The following is a 20,332-nucleotide window of genomic DNA, read 5'->3' as shown; positions in this document are numbered from 1 at the left end:
CAAAGAATACAAAAAAGACGAGAAAAAAAGAAGAATGAGTATTTGATTTATGGGATGATGTTAACAGACATACGGTATCTGACAAAAAAGATTCTTTATAAATCAGAAACATTACTTGGTATCCGTAAGTCGATCATGCAAGCTCCATCTTTGGCGAAATCCTTCAACGCCTTCCATTCCACTTGCCAGAATCAAAAGCCTACAGTAACATATGATTCAGTTCTAATGATGATCATATCACAATACAATAAAAAAATGATGATAATGAGAAAAGGGCCAATTAACTAGTAACATAACTTGTATTACACCCAAGTCTTCCTTTTTCTTCAAGTATCTATACCTAACATTTAATTCAGGTATACTACTGTCATTCACATATCTATATTTGACACTACCCCTCTAGGCCAAGTAATATAGGACGAAACAATTTCTCGAAAAGAACATATTATTTCCAGTCTTTCTCTATTACTATTAAGTTTATTTCCATCCAAGATGCTTCATAGCTAAGAGGGAAGAAACATCAGTGTGGTACTAATTTGGATCTTTTATTTTCATACAGAAGATATCAGAGAGGTTGATATTTGCAACTTATGCTCAAAGTTTTATAGATACCGATAAAGCTATTTACTTTTAAGATGAATGATAAAGAATCTTAACTTGGAACCAGCAAATAATAATTGTTGAAACAGTGGTTTAGAGAAGAAGCAGGGGAAGCGGCGCGGCGGAGAAGATAGATATGGGGAAGAAAACTATACCTAACATTTAATTCAGGTATACTACTGTCATTCACATATCTATATTTGACACTACCCCTCTAGGCCAAGTAATATAGGACGAAACAATTTCTCGAAAAGAACATATTATTTCCAGTCTTTCTCTATTACTATTAAGTTTATTTCCATCCAAGATGCTTCATAGCTAAGAGGGAAGAAACATCAGTGTGGTACTAATTTGGATCTTTTTATTTTCATACAGAAGATATCAGAGTTGATATTGCAACTTATGCTCAAAGTTTTATAGATACCGATAAAGCTATTTACTTTTAAGATGAATGATAAAGAATCTTAACTTGGAACCAGCAAATAATAATTGTTGAAACAGTGGTTTAGAGAAGAAGCAGGGGAAGCGGCGCGGCGGAGAAGATAGATATGGGGAAGAAAACATATGAAAAAAGGGGTAAATTAATATTTTATCCCTGAATTATTTTGGGTTTACAAAATAACCCATTATTAATAATTTATCTAAAGTTTAAGGGTTCAAATAAAATTAAACATTTTTATTAACATGTCACATCATCCAATTCACAGCAATCAACGTCTCCGTGATCACATCTTAGTTAAAATGAAAAGAAAGTGTTTTTTGAATCGAGTAATTATACATTTCTAAAATTAAAATAAAAGTGACCAAACTCTATAGTTTACCCTATATTAAATAAGAATGTACATGTTTTCTCATCTTCCCCTCCCCTATATTTAATAGGCAATATATGTAGGGATGACAAGCGGGCATAATTTCGTGGATTCCGCACTGCACCTGCTCCAATTGGGGTGGGGATGGGTATAATTTTAGTGGGTAGTGGGCGGGTGTGGATTTAGAAAGTGGTACCCGTCGTGGGTAGTGGGCGGGTAATGGGTTTGAGACCTTACCCGCCCCGCATCCGCCCGCCCCGCATCCGCCCGCCCAACTAAATATCCATTAAATTTTGGACCATTATGAATTTAGGTGTAATTTTAAGAGATTAATTTATAAATTCTAATATTGTATAAGATATAACTTGTAATTTAACCAAATATTAGGGATAAGTTTATGCATAAATTTTTTCTTTCAAACCTCTTGTCTTCACTCTCCAGCTTATTCAGGTATGTTTCTTCCCTTTTTACTTGAAATTTAATTTTTGTAAGAGTCAATTCCGTAGTCATTTCGTTTTAAGTTCCTCTGCATTTCGTTTTAAGAGTTTAATTTTTATTTGCTCGTACTGATTTTTAATTATTTGTTATATTCATCTTAATGTTTGTTTTAAGCTTAATTTCTTAATGTTCTACAAATCAGTATCTTGTGACTGAGCACTCACGTTTTTTGCTAACAGAGTCAGATCGTTGCTTCTCAAATCTCTATTTTTAACGCCACTGAATAGAATTAAGTGTTTCACTTGTGCTTCTCAAAACTCCATTTTTAACGCCATTGAAACTGACTTTTCAAATTCAAATTTCAACTGAGTATTTTGCAATATTGGTGTTTTATTATAGTGTTTTATGAGAATGATGATTGTAATACTGGAATATCAGATGTCACAAGTATTGCTTGAAATTTTAGAATGTTGTGCCAAAGAACAAAAACATTATGTGTTTGTCATTTATGTTTCTAGATTTTAATTATGTCTTTTATTATGATATTTTATATACTTTAAGATCTATATTAACACTTAACTCAGATAATCATTGGTTTATTTTATTATGTTTCTTAATAGATGTGTTTGTTTTATGTTTATTGGTTATGTATAACTCAAGTTTGTTGTCGGGCGGGTCTAACCGGGTACGTCTCCAGTGGGTAGTGGGTGTGGGGATGGATTTGAGAATGTACCCGCGTGGGCGGGTGTGGATTTGAAAATTTTTACCCATCATGGGTGGTGGGCGGGTGGTGGATTGAAAAATATTAGGTGGGTATGGGGATGGGGGAGGGGGTATCCGCACCCGACCCTTCCGTTTGCCATCCCTAAATATACGCCGGTAATGGAAACTGGTTCTTGGATTAATTTCAATTTTATTTAATTCGATTTGATGAATCCATTCAGCTTAATAATGGTACAAACATAAAACAATCTAAAATGGTTTGGACCTGTATTGTTTCAATCATTAATACAAAAGATGATATCTAAATTGGAGTTCATGCTAAACTAAAATTTTGAGATGATCCGAATTCAAAGTTAATATTAGTGGTGTAAACGAGCCGGGTCGAGCTCTGGTATTACTGAGCTCGACTTGACTCGAAAACTCTGAAATGGAGTTCGACTCGAAAACTTACGAGTTTAAAATTTTCAAGCTCGAATCGAACTCAAAATCCTAAACTGAAACTCGTGAGTAGCTCGAAAAGGTTCAAAATGAAAAAAAATCTTAAACTTAATTCGATTGAAGCCTCAAACTCAAACTTAAACCTGAACATTAAATACATGAAAATCTTATTGTATATTTTTTAAAAATCAGTACATAAATATTATTATTATTAATAATTTATTTAAAAAAATAAAATCTTAATATATTACATTTTCGAGCTACTCACGAGCTTTTCGAGTCGAATATCAAGTACCTCGTTTCGGCTCGTTAAGAACTCGAGTCAAGTCCATTCAATCCGATTATTTATTGAGCCTTGATCAAATCGATCTCGAGTAGCTCGCGATCTGTTTCGTCTCATATACAGTCCTAATTAATATAAGTAAATAAAAATCTAAAGAGCCGGAATAGGTCAAGTTGTAGGCTTGTAACCGGAGTAACGTAACGTAAGAAGTTGCTGCGGGCTGTGCTTAATTTTGCGCTTGAGGCCCAAATTTATCTATATAAAGTTTAGAGTTCAAGCCAACCTTTACCCGCCAACTCTCTTGCAATTCCCTAAGCCACGATGTCACACCCGGGCTCTGGCGTTGCTCAGCAAATCGCTCTTTTCCGCTCCCAAATCAACAACAAAATGTTCACTCAATCTCCCAAACAAAATTTCCTTTTGGTGCACGATACCCCTCTGATGCGTTTAATAATTTTCCTTTCGTTCTTCGCAGATTCAACGACCATTCTCTTCGCATTCTCGAATCAGTTCTCGCTTCCAAAGACGTTAAATCGCTTTCTCAACTACGGTCCACCTTAAAACAGTTCATCAGATCTGAATCTCTCTCCGCTATTCGCCATATTGCATCCAAATCTGTGGATCAAAAGCTCTCCACTCTCGAATTCTTTGTTCAAGCCTTCGCTATCATCGGCGATATCGAGGTTACATAAATCCTTGATTTTATTCGATCGCTCTGTTGTTTCTGTTTAATCCATTATTTTCCCTGCCACTGAATTCCTTTTCCCCCCTTAAATTTAATTTTCATTCTTTTGATTCAGAGTTGTTTGGCTTTAAGGTACGAGGCTCTGGTTCTTCGCGAACACAAGTCTCAAATCCAACAATGGTTGCAAGTTTCACCTGTGGAATGGCTTAATTTTGCGGAGCAATCACTAGATAATTGCTTTTATGCTATTTCTGCAAAGGTATTTTTACAAATGCATGTTTTCATCTTCTCCATATTTGAGCTTCAATCTCTCGCTTTGTTAATTTATTACAACAATAATTCTAGTCTTGGGATTTATTCTTCCAGTTGATGATTAATTGTGCGATTAATTTGGTTGTGCTTCTATAGGCCTGTGATTATGCATTATCATGCCTCCAGAGGAATGAAATTGCAGGAGCCAAAACAGATGAATTGTATGAAAATTTGCTACTTACTGAAAGAATAAGCAAAATCAAGAATTGTGCTCTAACATCGGAAGCTTCCCGCTCTGGTATCTCTCACTACATATTTTACTATTTCATGTTAAATCTTCAAACATCATCAACCTAATTCGTTATATGCATTTTTTTGGTATTTGATGTTTCCAAACAGATACTAACGAAAAGCATGTAATCACTTTATTCCTGAATTTGTGTCGTCTGATTTAATGCCATGAAAAATGATTTAATTATATTTCACAGTTCAGGCGCAGGCAGCAGAATACTTGAGGAAGAGGAGTGAGAAATGCAAAGCACAGCCTCCAATTCGTAAGACAGCACCTTGTGCTGCCAGCACTCTGTACAGAAAGGGTATCAAAAAGCGCAATGACAGAAAATTGCAAGTACGCCAGATGGTGAAGCTCTGCGGTAGTGAATCTGTGTAAACTGCATACTCAGGGCTGCTACATCCAATTCCCCTCCACCAAGCACAAAGGGTAAACATTGAATGTCCTCTCTGCATGCTGTTAATTTTACCCTTAGATTAACTTGGTAGACGTTCTATGAAAAATAAGCTGCTCTATGATATTAAATAGAAAAATTTTAAGCCTTGTCAGCTTTGTTATGGGTTAGCAATTATAAAATTTATACTGAACGTTAAAAAGGCAATTATACAATTATTCAAGTTAAGTTTGAAAAAAATGCTAATATTTTGGTAATACTAACATTTTTAATAATCCGACAAGTAAAATATGATAACAATGAATGAAGTAGTGATGTACTTAACAATACTCATCCTTTCCCGTTCCATTATCGTTGATGTTGTGTCTAGTTGATTGAGGACACTTATTTAAATGGACTTTGAAAATTTTAACTGTTGTAGGCATAAATACCCAATAGTCGATGCTTCTAGCAAGGTGAGAATGTTTGAGGAATTTTTTTACATTAGTGGTTTTTTTTTTTATTATGAACTATGTTGTATTGTTGTTGGGTTTCAGTAACCTAACGCCGTTTTAGGTATTTAATACATCCTCGATATAGGCACGGGACAACCGCAATTCAGGTATGTGTCGGGAACATCATATGTTGTGTTGGGAAATTAAACGAGTAATTTCCCTATAACTAGATTAGTGAGAATGCGAAATAAAAGCGGAATAATAACGCACAAAATTGATAACGGAGTTCGGCCAATTATGCTTACGTTTCTAGACTGCTACAGATCTTTTACTAAAGGGAGAAAATTTACAGGTGTTTACAAAAAACACTCACAACCCAATTTACACTCAGAAAATTGCTTTTAATTTTCTCACTAAAGTTTTTTTCTCTAAACTTTTCTTTGTGTTTCTTGCTTGGATTTTTAAGAATCTGTTGGGGTGAGCTATTTATAGATGCAGAAGCCCCCCATTCTATTTCTACCAATTAATTCATTTAATTGGCTTTCATTATTTTCAATAAAAGATGCACCGTCACCTGCAAGTTTGACTTGGCAACCAATTTGACAACAAATTTCTCCTATTGCCATTTATTGCACTTGTAAGTTTGACTTGGCAACCAATTTGGCAACTAATTTCTCCTATTGCCATTTATTGCACCTACAAGTTTGACCAACAATTTTCCACTTGAAAACTGATTTTAATCTGTCTTCACACCTCGATCGATGCAGTAACATTTCTAGTCTTGTTACTCTAGCATGTTAACTGAAGCTGAACACAACTTCAGTTTGTCCGTAGTCACTTTTTTTGTTAACATGTCTGCCAGATTTTGAGCTTCATTAATCTTTTGAAGTTTCAAAATCCCATCATCTATAAGAGACCAGATAAAATGATATTGTAATTGTATGTGCTTTATCCTGGAATGAAAAGACGGATTCTTTGCTATATGGATAACACTTTGATTGTCACAATACAAGACATTTATTTCTTGTTTTTTGCCTAACTCTTCCAATAAACTTTGGAGTCAAACCATCTCCTTGTTGGCTTCCGTAACAACGATATATTCTGCTTCAGTTGTGGAGAGAGCAATTATCTTCTGTAGTTGAGAAACTCAACTCACTGCAGTACCTCTTAGAGTATAGACATACCTTGTTGTGCTCATTCTGATGTCAACATTTCCGGCTAAGTCAGCATCTACATAGCCTGTCAGTATTGTATCTCAACCTTTGAAACAAGTGCTTTGTTTGTAGTACCCCACATATATCTTAGGATCCATTTGACTGCTTCCCAGTGTACTTTGTCCGGATTATTCATGTACCTACTATTAGCTCTCACTGCTTGAGTAATATTTGGTCTAGTACAAACCATGACATACATCAGACTTCCAATTGCTGAGGCATACGACACCTTCACCATGTGTGAACGTTCTTCCTTTGTCTTTGGTGACTGTTCTTTGGAGAGTCTAAAATGAACACCTAAAGGTGTTCTTACTCGTTTAACATCTTGCATGTTGAACTTGGAGAGTACTTTGTTGATGTACTTAGCCTGTGATAATATCAAAGTCTCCGACTTTCTGTCTCTCTTAATCCTCATCTCAAGAATCTACTTTGCAGAGCCCAGATCTTTCCTTGCAAACTGTTTCAATAATTTTTGCTTTAAGTTTATAATCTCTTGCATGTCTAAACCTGCAACGAGTGTGTCATCAACGTACAACAATAAAATAATGAAGTTGTTGTCGAACTTCTTGTTGTAGCAACAATGATCTGCTTGGCATATGGTAAAACCACTGCTACCCATAAAGCTATCGAACTTCTTGTACCACTGTCTAGGAGCTTGTTTTAAACCATACAAGCTCTTCTTCAACCTGCATACTAGGTTTTTCTTGTCTGCCTCTATTAAGCCTTCTGGTTGCCTCATATAGATTTCTTCCTCCAAATCACCATGAAGGAAAGATGTCTTTACATCTGACTGCTCAAGATGTAGATTCTTTACATCTACAATTTTTAACACCAGTCTGATTGTAGACAGCTTCATGGCTGGAGAGAAAATTTCATTGTAGTCAATACATTCTTTTTGCTGAAAACCTTTGACAACCAATCTTGTTTTGTAGCGTTTGTTCCCATCGTGCTATTATTTGATCCTGTAAACCCACTTGTTATGGAGTGCTTTCTTGACTGGTGGTAATTCAGCTAATTTCCACGTCTGATTTGACATAAGCAAGTCCATCTCATCTTTCATGGAAGACTCCTACTTGACTGAATCCTCCACCTACATTGCTTCATCATAGTACTCTGGTTCACCATTGTCAGTCAGCAACAAGTAGTGCAAAGAAGGAAAATAACGCTGAGTTGGTTTAGGAATTCTAGAGGAGCGCCTCAGTTCTGGTGTGCCTGGTTCTTCTTGAACTGCTTCAAGACTGATTTGAACATCATTTCCAGAAATCTCCTCAAACTCAACAAATTCCTTTGTTTTAGCTTCGGTATTGGAGCTACTTGATTCTATGGTTGACCAATCTTTGTACATCACATTCTCATTGAAAATGGCATCTCTTCTTCTGATGATCTTTTGATTTTCATAGTCCCAAAATCGGTAACCAAACTCATAACCACTATAACCAACAAAGACACATTTGTTGGACTTAGCATCAAGTTTACTTCTTTCAACAGAATTTATGTGTACATAAGAAATACAACCAAACATCTTAAGTGTGAAAGATTTATTTCTTTTCTGCTCCAAACTTCCTCTGGTATTCCACCATCCAAGGGAACTGAGGGCCCACGGTTGACCAGGTAAGCTACAGTGTTGATAGTTTCAGCCCATAGCAATTTGGGCAAGCGGACATGTATCCTCATGCTTCTGGCACGTTCATTCAAAGTTCTCTTCATGTGCTCTGCTATGCTATTCTACTGCGGTTTCATGAGAACTATTGTCTCCATCTTGATCCCATTGTTTGCGCAAAATTCTTTGAATATACTATTTCTGTACTCTCATCCATTATCAGACCTCAACCTCTTGACTTTCAAACTAGTCTCATTTTCCACCATGGTATTCTATTTTCTGAAGGTATCAAAGACTTCTGATTTCTTCTTCAGAAAATAAAACCACACTTTTCTTGTAGAATCATCGATGAAGGTGACATAATATAGTGAGCATGCAAGAGATAGAACTGGAGATGATCCCCATACATCAGTATGAACCAACTCTAACTTTTTTGCATTGGGTGTATTGCCAATCTTTGCAAAACTGACTTTCTTTTGTTTGCCAAAGATGCAATCCTCACATAGTCCGATATCTATACTCTTTGGACCCGAAAGCTTCCCTTTTGACAAAAGTGTCTTCATCCCTTTCTCGCTTATATGGCCAAGCCTTTGGTGCCATAGGTTTGATTTTCCATCAACATCTTCCATTGCAATGATATTCTCCAAATTTGAGGTTACATAGAGAGTACTAGTCTTCTTACTACGAGCAATGATGAGTGCTCATTTGGTAATCTTCCATTCACAGCCTGAAAAGGTTGTACAATATCCTTCTCCATCAAGCTGTCCTATAGAAATCAAATTTCTTTTGAGGCCAAAAATATGTCTCACTCCTTTCAGCTTCCAGGTGGTCTGGTTTGGCAACTTTAATCGAATGTCTCCTTTTTCGATGATCTTCAAGGTTTCATCATCAGCTAGATGAACCTTCCCAAAATCACTACTGACATAGTTCTCAATGATTTATTGGCATGGGGTGGCGTGGAAAAATGCACCTGAATCCAAGATCCATGATTCAATCGGACTGTTGACGCTTAGAATCATGACATCACCTATTTCCTCTGTCACGTTGGCAGATTCCTGTGCGCCGATATCTTTCTTCGATGCTCGACAATCTCTTTTAAAGTAACCATTCTTGTCGTAATTATAACAGTTAAAATATTTCTTTCCCGTTCTTAATTTTCCCCTTCTAGATTTCGATCTACCGCGATTTGGATTTCTTTCTAAAGTTCTCCCTCTAGACTCCGTGTGCAAGGCTAAGGAGCTTGATGCTTCACCTGATTCTCTCCGTTGAATTTCTTCACTCAATACCAGATCCCAAACATCGTCAAAGTTCACTTTACTGTTTTCTGACGAGCTGCTGACTGCTGTAACAGTAGTATTCCAATTGTCTGGTAGAGATGATAAGAGAATTAAAGCTCGAACTTCATCATTGAATTCAATTTTCACGGAACTCAATTGGGTTGTGATTGTGTTGAGTTCATTTAGGTGTTGAACCATTGATGCCCCTTTTGCCATCCGTAAATTGAATAATCGCATTTTCAAGTGAACTTTGTTTGAGGCTGATGACTTCTCATACATACTGGAGAGAGCCGCTATAAGACCCGCCGTAGTCTTTTCCTTTGCTATGTTGAAAGCAACATTGCGGGATAACGTCAGTCGGATAACTCCGAGGGCTTGTTTGTCGAGAAGAGTCTACTCTTCATCTTCTATGCCCTCTGGCTGCTTTCATGAGAGAGTTTGATATAATTTTTTCTGGTACAAAAAATCTCCAATCTGCATCTTCCAAAAGCCAAAGTCCGTACAATCAAACTTCTCAATTTTCACATTCCCTTCGTCTGCAGCCATCGCTCGCTCCCACTCGAATCTGGCTTCCTTTAGATCGTTTCTGACAATTACTGCGAACCCCGTGTATTAGAACACCTCCGTCGACAAACTAGTATCGCTGACCAAATATTACTATTCACGAAATTCAATATTCACGTGAATAGTAACCTCGCAGAAAAATTGACAAAAATTCACCACCAAAAGCTCTGATGTTAGTTGTTGGAAAATTAAACGAGTAATTTCCCTATTATCAGATTAGTGAGAATGTGAAATAAAAGCGGAATAATAACACACGAAATTGATAATGGAGTTCGACCAATTATGCCTACGTCTCCAGACTGCTGCAGATCTTTTACTAAAGGGAGAAAATTTACAGGTGTTTATAAAAAACACTCACAACTCACAACCCAATTTACACCTTGAAAATTGCTCTCAACTTTCTCACTAAAGCTTTTCTCTCTATGCTTTTCTTTGTGTTTCTTGCTTGGATTTTTAAGAACCTGTTGGGGTGAGCTATTTATATATGCAGAAGCCCCCATTCTATTTATACCAACTAATTCATTTAATTGGCTTTCCTTATTTTCAACAAAAGATGCACCGTCACCTGCAAGTTTGACTTGGCAACCAATTTGGCAACTAATTTCTCCTATTACCATTTATTGCACCTACAAGTTTGACCAACATGTTGAAACTTGAAAGAATATGGTTAAAATTAATTGAGTACATCAGACATATTTTTGGAGAAATATTGGGGACGACGTTTGATATCCACCTGCGTATTCATAGTTATTTTTGAAATTTAACTTGAATAATAAAAAATATGATTTTGAATAAGAAATTGGAGTTGATTTGAAGCTTGGAAAATCAACTAACTTATGATGAATTTCACATGGAATCCGGGTATTTTTGGATTGATATGTCTCGTTACGTATAAACCGTAATTTAGTTATGTTTCTAATGTATCTTGAAACGCCTCAATTGAATATCGAAAATTAAAGATATGTGTATTTTAACGAAGCTAATACAAACATAAAACTGAATACGATCTAATACGTAACTTTATAATGATTATGAATTTTAAACGTTATTTATATTTATCGTACTCTTATCATACATGTATTATGTAATTTTAGAAATTATCATATCACGTTTCCATATTCATCCCGTATTTGTGCAACGCAGATGAATTCTGTAATATTTTGTGAAAAGTAATGGCGAAAGAAACTAAGGGATGGGTTAATTAGCGTCTTAGAAAGCGTGTTAATATGTTGTGTTGATCATGTGTGTAATTACTGCTTTCTCTTTCATTGTTGTTTTATTTAATCCATGATGATAGAGGCTTTATATATTTTATATTATATGCTTTGCGCTGGAATCAAACTTCACGCTGTTCAAGCAATTGAAAATTTCAGGTAATTTGGGCTCGGGATGTTCCCATTGTCAAAAATTGCTTTTAATCTCCGCTGTTTTTAGGATATTGAAGATTGCCTCTAAAATTGTGAAAATATGTCCGTTTTTCATTGCCATCTAGACGACCATAGGGGTTTCTCTATTTTCCCTAGGGGTTTGAAACTTGGAAGTGAATACACGCTTTTGTGAGGTAAATAAATCAAATAAAAGAAGTTAGTCATATTTTCATATTTAAATAGTCTCTTAAAAGTGATTTTTTTTTGTAGAAACTAATTTTTAAAAGTGTTGTATAATAGTACAATTTAAAATTTAATTATTTTAGAATTGTTGTTAAAAAGTGAGTATGAAATATAAAATGATTGTTATAAGCATTATGTTGTAAATTAAAAATATAGCATTTGAATTATATTTACACCTATATATGAATCATATCAATTAAACTATAATAAATTCAAAAAATTATTATTATATATGAATTATATCAATTTAAATTATAATAAAAATGTAAATTATAGTAAAAATATATTTTATATAACCCACTATCAATATTTTAATATATAAATCAAGTATTTTATTTATTTTAAATAATTAAAATAAATTATTAAAAGTAATAAATTCTTTTTAAGAATGATAGTATTAAATTATTAAAATAGATGTAAATATATAATTGAGTGGAACTTGTACATTATTAAGAGTAAAATTCTAGTTCGATTCTAACTCAAAATTGAAAATGAAAAACTAGAAATTCTAGCTTTTGACTTTTGTAGTTAGTTTGAAACTACTATTTTTATTATAACATTTGTTTATTTTTTTACTCGATATTAATTTTACGATTAAAATAAATTTTTAACTAAAAATACTTTTAGAAATCATTACAAAACTGGCCTTAATCTATTTAATGTGACTTGATTTTTTTCAATTAGGGAACGTCCATTTCTTTATATAAATATTTTCAATAAAATTTACCAGAAATTTATTTTAACTTCTAGTAAGACTAAATAAAATTAAATTAAATTAAAAGAGAAGACGTAGACTTCGTTTATAAGACAAGGTTCATATATATATATATATATATATTCCATGACAAATAGGGAATGCAAACTGTTTTTGCTTAGTTGGAAATCAAGATCGGAGAGCGATTGGAATCATGTGGAATGCAGTTAATGCAACGGTAGTAGATAGGTCTTAGGGTGTTTTTGGTTTACGGAATGTAAGATTACCAGTGAGAATAAAAGATTACCAGTGGGAATAAAAGATTATCAGGGAATGAGATTACTGGGAATGTTACATTATTGTGTTTGGTTGGTTTGGCAGGAATGTAAGATTACAGTGTTTGGTTGAAGGAATAAAAAATTACTGGAATGTATATTTTACCAAATTGTCCTTGTTCTATATTTATTTTTTTAACAAGTGAAATTCTAAATATTTAAATAAAAATTATTTATATAAAAATTCTATTTGTTGATAATATATTACTTGAGTATTTAAATATATTATGTATTATTTTAATTTTAATTAATGTTAAATTTTACATAATTTATATAAAAATATATTAAAATTTTACATCAACGTTTAACTAAATGTTTACAATGTGAAAATTCTTCATAGATATTCATAATAATAAAAAGATGTAAATTAATTTTGTTATCTAAGATATAATATTTATTATATCTTCTATATACAATAATTTATTTATTTATCTTTTATATTTATACTTAATTCTGCATATTTTATCATTATTATTTATCTCATGAATTTATATTACAAAAATATAATTCAAATAAGTAAGAAAATATAACACTAAAAATCATATTGTCTATAATTTTATATTTCACCGTCATTCATCATTATCTTTGCTAATATTTAATAAAATTATTAATACTCAGTCCTAATCTGATTTGTACTTAACTCTTGACTACGAAAAGCAAGCAACTCAATAATTCATATTTCCCGACATGTAATTTCTCTCCGAACATACAAAAACCAACAGAGACCAAACTTTGAACATACTAGACCGTTAATTTCTTTCATCAATATATGTTGATCTACATCCACATTTAAGCTATAATCAATCACATAAATAAAGGTTCATCAAGAAATATAATCTCAATATTGTAAACATAAAACTAACGTAAATCACTTGTCGAGGAATCAAGCCTCTCGCAAAAGCGTTCCACTGCTTCAGCATTGAACCAGTTCTTTTTCATCAGCAATGTAAAATGGGCAATTAGTACTTATAATCCACATTTGAAAAAATATGCTTCATAAATGAAACGAGATTCATACAAAGAGTTCATAGATGCTGATCTACACTCACATCTAAAGCTAATCGATCACATAAAAAAAGGCTCATAAAAAAATGTCATTTTTAAAGTTAATGAAAATCACATGCCGGAGAATCGAGCCTCTCACAAAAGCGTTCCACTTCTTCAGCACTGAACCAATCCTTTTTCATCTGCAAAGTAAAATAGGCAATTCGTACCTCATCATCATACTTATAATCCACAATCGAAAAAAATACACTTTTTAAACTAAACGAGGAATATACAAAGTAAGGGTAGCCTTCAATGCTAAAGTTCTCCGGGGCGCTTTCGACAAATGACTTTATGAAATAGAGAACAAAGTTCCCACATTCTTTACCATTTCTTTGTTGTGACACCTGAAAAGATCAAGGGTCAAACAGAGATATAACAGTCGATCAAACAATATCAATATTTTGTACTGTAATCACCTTAGGGACCAAAAGAGGAATTTGATAAATTGTTTGTTTATTCTCAGGCCTGACTTCAGCTTTATAAATGTTGAACACGAACCTGCTAGCAAGAAATTCATATTGAATATTAGAAACTGTGGCAACTTTACTCGGCTAGTAACACGAGTTATGCAAATGAGTAAATATACTTTCTTATATCTGGTTCGTATCAATCTGTTATTTGTCACAACCACAAGATATGATCATAGTTGTAGAGTTTACATTGTATGGCATGTTGGCATGAAAGCATATTTCTTGCCATTTAACAATGTAAGACAACCAATACATGGCTTAAGGGAAAACCTACCGATTCACATCGGGCATATTTAGAATGGTAGCAAAGAACTTTTCAAGGGTAGATAGCACCACAACTTCGATCATCCCAGGTTCCTCTTTCTGTAATTTCGAATCAGTCACTGCACTTCCTAATCCATTTACTATATAGCTCTGTTTCTTCAGTATAGCAGCAGTTAAACCGGCTGCTCAGACCTGTAATGAAAAGAATACGCGACTCATCAGTATTTCCAGTTTCCAGAACAATTATATAGTTCATCCAAATGAAATTACAAAGTTCAAAGCTGGAACAATGAACCTACGATCTTATACACCAGCAAACAAGCTCAAAGAATTTTAATTATGTTTTTTGTTTTAATGCTAGAGATGCTATGTATGATTTCCCAGATTTTTGAAAACGAAAACGACAATCAAGCTTAAATATTGCAAGTGTTCTAGGATAAGATGAGATCCATTTTCTTCCCTCTGGATGATAAACCATCAATGAAGCTTCCATTCAATGATACCGATAGAGCTAGCGAAAAGCAAAATAGTATGATAGAGCTCTAAACAAACTTGGAATAAGTAGAGATATAAAAATGTTGAAAGCTTATTATTCAAATATCCCGAGGACGGACATAAGCATTCCAGTGTCTTTTATACGGCTAGTAGTACATAAATCTAAGTTTTACAATTGAGTAAACAAAGCACAATACATGGATGCTAATTTGATAGAGCTACCACACGCAGAAATTTCCTAATGTTCACAACTAGAATCTGGATTCATTCTCATTCTCTTGGATAAAGGCAAGATGAATCACAGTCCATCAATTTGAATTTGCATAAGCTTGAATCATAGTAGTTTCATTGTACGCCATTTAAGACCAAATCTTCAGTAAAATCAGCTAAAGAACTCAAGTTCATAAACACAAAAACCCAAAGCTTGGATCTTATTAACTCCATTGCATGTTACTTATCTGAAATTCATAATTTGACATAAAGATCAAAACTGAAATTCACAAGGAAAAAACTATAATTATCATCAAAGCATCATAATTAGAACTCAAATAATCAACATACAAAAAACAAAACCTTAGGATTAAAAGGGTCAGTTGCTCCTGAATCAATAATCACCCCTTTTATTTTCTCTCTCAATCCATCTCTTCCCAGAAAACTATCAAGAAGTGAACCATATCTGCCCATAAACAAAAAACACCCAAATTTACTTTCAACGATCAAAATTTGAAAACGAAAACAAAACTCAAATTCATTAAACTTACATCAACCAGCCAGTGTTGCTAAAAGCATGGAAAATGAAGCAACTTTCACGATCATCTTTCTCTTTCTCCAAAACCCACTCGGCCAACTCATTTCTTAGTTCAGATATACGCCGCTCGAGCCTTACACCGAGATCAAACCATAGCAATTCATTAACACCTACTACAAAATTAACCGCATGGATTCCTCTTAAATTGTGCCATTCAACGTATCTCTTTAAATGTTGAAAATATCAACCACAAGCAAATACCTAAAAGGGAGATGGGAAACGATGAATGTTTAGCAGCACGGGGAGAAGAAGATATTGCGCAGAAAAGAGGGGTATTTTAGCCCTTACGACGGTAATAAAATAAAACCTAACTTACATGTGAGAATAATATTACTAAGAATAAAACACTAAAAATATACTATTAGTATTATAACATTACCTTCAATTAAGAATCATACCCCCAACTAAACATGGGTATCCTTCTTCAGGAAACAAATATACCTACTAAAAATGTTAAATTCCTTGATCCAAATGGGCTCTTAGATTTCTCCTACAAACTCTTTTAATTTTAATTATTCTTAAACTTCAGCTTCATGTCGGATCTCATTAATTGCTTGCATCTAGGTTTATCGCTGATTTATGCTATTATTATTTTATGTAAAGATGTGGTAAGGGAACTTATTAAAAAAATAATGTTCCATGAATTATTACAAGACACGTTCATACATATATAATATCATTTTTAGTATAATATTTAAAATATTCTAATTTTTTAACTCTTAGGTAAAAATAATTATATTTGTGTTAGAATAAAATTAACCATGATTAATCATGTCAAATCATTAAGAATAAAATACTAGATTTATGGAAGTGTATCTGAATTAATTGATAAGTTGAAATATTTGAATCTTTTTTGTTGTTGCGATCTTCCAAGAAGATTGAATTATCTTTAATTATAAACTCTTTGATGGGATAAGTGAAAATATGAGATCGTCTATTTATTAGGGATCATAACCCATTTATATAACTTATTTAAGAATTAATAATTGTATGTACTTATAATTTTACCCCTCATCAAATTATAAATACAACTTTAATAGTATCTTCACTTTTATTTCCTTGACTCTTCTAATACCTTATGACTTTATTACATAATTGGTCACTTAATTTATGTCATATTTTATGATAACAATATACATTATAAATATGTGCCCATAATTAAAGATTTTAATCCAACAATCTCTCACTTTGGCAACATATGTTTCCTGATAAATGTATAACCTTATGAGCTAAAAAATTGTTATCATGAAATATGTATTTATAACAATCTCGTTCATCAACTATATCCATATAGGATCAAAGCAGTTTTCGTCGTATCAATCATGACTAAACCCATTAATGGTCACATATACAAACACAATCAAATGACATAGATTAATCATGGAGTGTAACATAGAAATTACATGCAATGTGAACCGCACATGTCTATTTCCAACTGGTCATCTTTAAACATTAGTGAGATCAAACTTTACCAAAGTCAAAGTGTGGATAAACCAAAACTAACTTTATTTCTATAGAAAATAACTTTTAAATAAATATCCTTAAACTGAAGTAACTGAAATTGTGTCTATAACAAATGAGCATTAAAATTACAAACTCTCACTAAAATTGAATAACCTTAAATGATATTACACCCACATGAGTAGTGTGCTCATGAAAGACCTTGGGTGACAGTTTTTAAGTAAGCGCACAATTATGAGTTTGTACCAATATGCTCTATAAACATATAATCACTCTGAATTTTCTTTAACAACAAAAAACATAATGTCTATATGCTTAGACTTAAGATGTTTCTGTTGTATATGAAATAAAGGATTATAACTTTATTGTCACAAAATAACTCAAGTGACATTTCTTATCAATCCACAATCAATAGTTAATGTGAAAAAAACTTTGCATCTATATTCAAATAAGTCAAAGTCCATAAACCTGATGATATCTTACTTACTAGACCTCTGATATGTGAGCATATAATATTTTTTTTCTTAAATATATCGTATGGATCAATTTGGCTGATATCCAATGATCCATATCCAAATTACTCAAATATTTGCTTAATATCCTAAAATCATACGCTATATCCAAATGCATATAAGCCTGAGTATACATTAAATTTGTTTTTGCAGCATAAGGAACCTTTAATATTTTCTTAATTTCAAAATCATTCTTAGGGCACCGGTCAAGACTAAACTTGTTTCGTTTAGCAATAAGGAGTATCATTTGGTTTACTCTCATGAAACTTATAGTATATAAAATTGTCAATCAAAATCATGTCAAAGTCAAATGAGATAATCACTTGATAATTTTTTTATACAATTAACAGAAGTCATACTCTTAAACTCATAAATGGATTTCCCTAATTTCATATCATTACTTTTGTATCATCAGACACAATTTTCTAATTGCACCGTATAAAACATCTCATCAATGTTACCATTGAGAAATACAATTTTAGAATCTAACTTATGTAATTCAAGATCAAATATGAGAAACAAGTATCATGATTATCCTGAAAGAGTCTTTCAATAAACCAAAGAGAAAGTCTCTACAAAATTAATATCTTCTTTATGAGTATATCCTTTAGATACAAGACATGTCTTATACTTGTCAACATCACTATTTGCATCCATTTTGGTTTTAAATATCCATTTACGACCAATCAATTTTGTACTTTGAGGTAATGAGACAAGTTCTCAAACTTTATTATCTTGTATAAAGCATATACTCTTCTTACATGATATTAATCCTCTTTTAAGAGTCAGAACTTTTATGACATGATAAAAATTGATTAGATCATCCTCTATCATTCCATTGTAGTCCTTATTTCTTTGAGAAATACAACACAATAATCTAAATAACATTTATCTCATCTCATGGATCTTTTTAATGACACTAGTTCTTTGAGTTGTTGAGTTTGTTCTTCTGTGATAATATCTCATCTTAAATGAAGAGTTGTTCAATATTATCTTGTTGAGGTTCTAGATTCACTTCTTGATTAACGACATGTATGAACACATTTATATCATCAAAAGTGATCATATGAATTGAGTTATAATTCAATTTCTCCTCAAAAGCAATTCCTTAAACCTTATTTCTCCCCCCAAACTCAACATCCTTAAAAATAATATTATAGACATCGCCTTAAAAATATTTATAGTTAAGAGATCATAAAAGTTATAACCCCTTAATTGCTTAGAATAACCAAAGTAGTTGCTTATTGTTTTATAATTCAATTTCTACTCATATGTCCTAATTTAGTAAAAACGAGAACAACCTTTTGCAACGTATTGTTGTCTCTTTTGAGTTGGAACCTTAACAACTACATTCTTATTTTTTTGCTTTTATCTTTATATGCACTTTTCAACCGAGTACTTTCTAACTTATTATGCTTCAACTTCTCTTCCTCTTGCACACAATGAAAAATGAATTCATTTAGAGTTCATGTGTCCTTTTTAGTTGATTAAAGTCTATAGGAAGCAATACTGAAATCACAAGAACAAATAATTCTTTAGAAAAACTTAATCTTAAATGCATTAAGTCTTGAAGCAATATGAGACATATTCATAATGTACTCCTTCACATTTCCTTGACTACTATACTTCATATACATCAAATAAGTCAAAAGTGATGTCATTTAAATCTTATTGTTTTTGGAAAACATTTTTCAATTTCGTCAAGGAAACCATTGGCCTAAGTAATTTTTTTTAGAATATGTTCCCCGAAAGGCTTCTAAAATGATGTGCTTCATGATCACTAGACTCATGCAATTTGAACAAAGTTCACCTCCCAAAATTCTTTATACCAATTAAGGATGTTATCCCCCATGAGAGTTGAAAATTTTTCTTTCCTTAGTGCAAAGTCTATGTAATTTCATACAACCAAAACCATGTGTAAGTGCATTTTCTCATTCCTTGAAATTTATCTCATTAAGCATGAGCATAAAATTGATATTAGCAGAAGCCGTGACAACAAAAGAACTAGATGAACAAAATAAACAACAAGCTCACATAAACAAACAATAAATTTAAAATAATGGCTAATTCACATCTATTAACAGTAAACAATACTCTTGTTGTAGTAATCAAATATTGACAATAAGCTATGTTGAATAATAGACTAATATTTGGATTAATGTAATGCACACATAAAATACCTAATAATGGTCACATATTATTACCACAGGTGTCGATTGAAATCCGTCCAAATATTAACTTTCGTTTGGGTCCACTAATAAATGCATGAATCACAAGAAACACATAATCATCTTGATATTTTAAATAAATCATTTTACACTAAAGAGGTTACTTTGTCGACATTTTGTTTCAACAAATCTACTAAAATATCAAACTTAGCCAAAATATGAATGAATTTGTTTTAATATATATATATATATATATATATATTCTAATAACCAACAATCAAAACTGAAAAATTGAATTGAATATATACACATATTGCATTAACAATATAAATAAAACCATATAAATATTGTCAACCAATCCATTTGTCTTATTTTTATCTTTATATTAAAAAATAACCAAAATATTAATAAAGTTAAATACACTAAAATATTATCTCAAGATATCAGATTCTCCATTAATATTTC

At 32.5% G+C, this 20,332-nt stretch overlaps 2 protein-coding genes across 2 annotated transcripts; one reads left to right on the top strand and one right to left on the bottom strand.

Annotated features, from left to right (window-relative positions):
- The first annotated feature begins 3,612 nt into the window (after window positions 1–3,612).
- LOC120113477 (protein DOUBLE-STRAND BREAK FORMATION-like) lies at window positions 3,613–4,990 on the top strand. The gene is made up of 5 exons (XM_039134629.1): window positions 3,613–3,680; window positions 3,767–3,974; window positions 4,092–4,235; window positions 4,385–4,526; window positions 4,717–4,990. The coding sequence occupies exons 1-5, from the start codon at window positions 3,613–3,615 to the stop codon at window positions 4,896–4,898; spliced, it is 744 nt and encodes a 247-aa protein (XP_038990560.1). The 3' UTR covers window positions 4,899–4,990.
- Window positions 4,991–13,728: 8,738 nt separating this feature from the next.
- LOC120113498 lies at window positions 13,729–15,986 on the bottom strand. The gene is made up of 6 exons (XM_039134639.1): window positions 15,680–15,986; window positions 15,492–15,594; window positions 14,434–14,615; window positions 14,106–14,187; window positions 13,923–14,033; window positions 13,729–13,829 (listed from the first exon to the last, which is right to left on the bottom strand). Exons 3-6 carry the CDS (start codon window positions 14,505–14,507, stop codon window positions 13,749–13,751), a joined length of 348 nt encoding a protein of 115 aa, XP_038990570.1. The 5' UTR covers window positions 14,508–14,615; window positions 15,492–15,594; window positions 15,680–15,986; the 3' UTR covers window positions 13,729–13,748.
- Between the last annotated feature and the right edge of the window lie 4,346 nt (window positions 15,987–20,332).

The sequence above is a fragment of the Hibiscus syriacus genome, unplaced genomic scaffold, assembly GCF_006381635.1.
Source record: "Hibiscus syriacus cultivar Baekdansim isolate YM2019G1 unplaced genomic scaffold, ASM638163v2 tig00110209_pilon, whole genome shotgun sequence".
Classification (NCBI taxonomy): domain Eukaryota; kingdom Viridiplantae; phylum Streptophyta; class Magnoliopsida; order Malvales; family Malvaceae; genus Hibiscus; species Hibiscus syriacus.
Note: the sequence above shows the minus strand (reverse complement) of the source record. Positions and strands in the feature narration are given on the sequence as shown.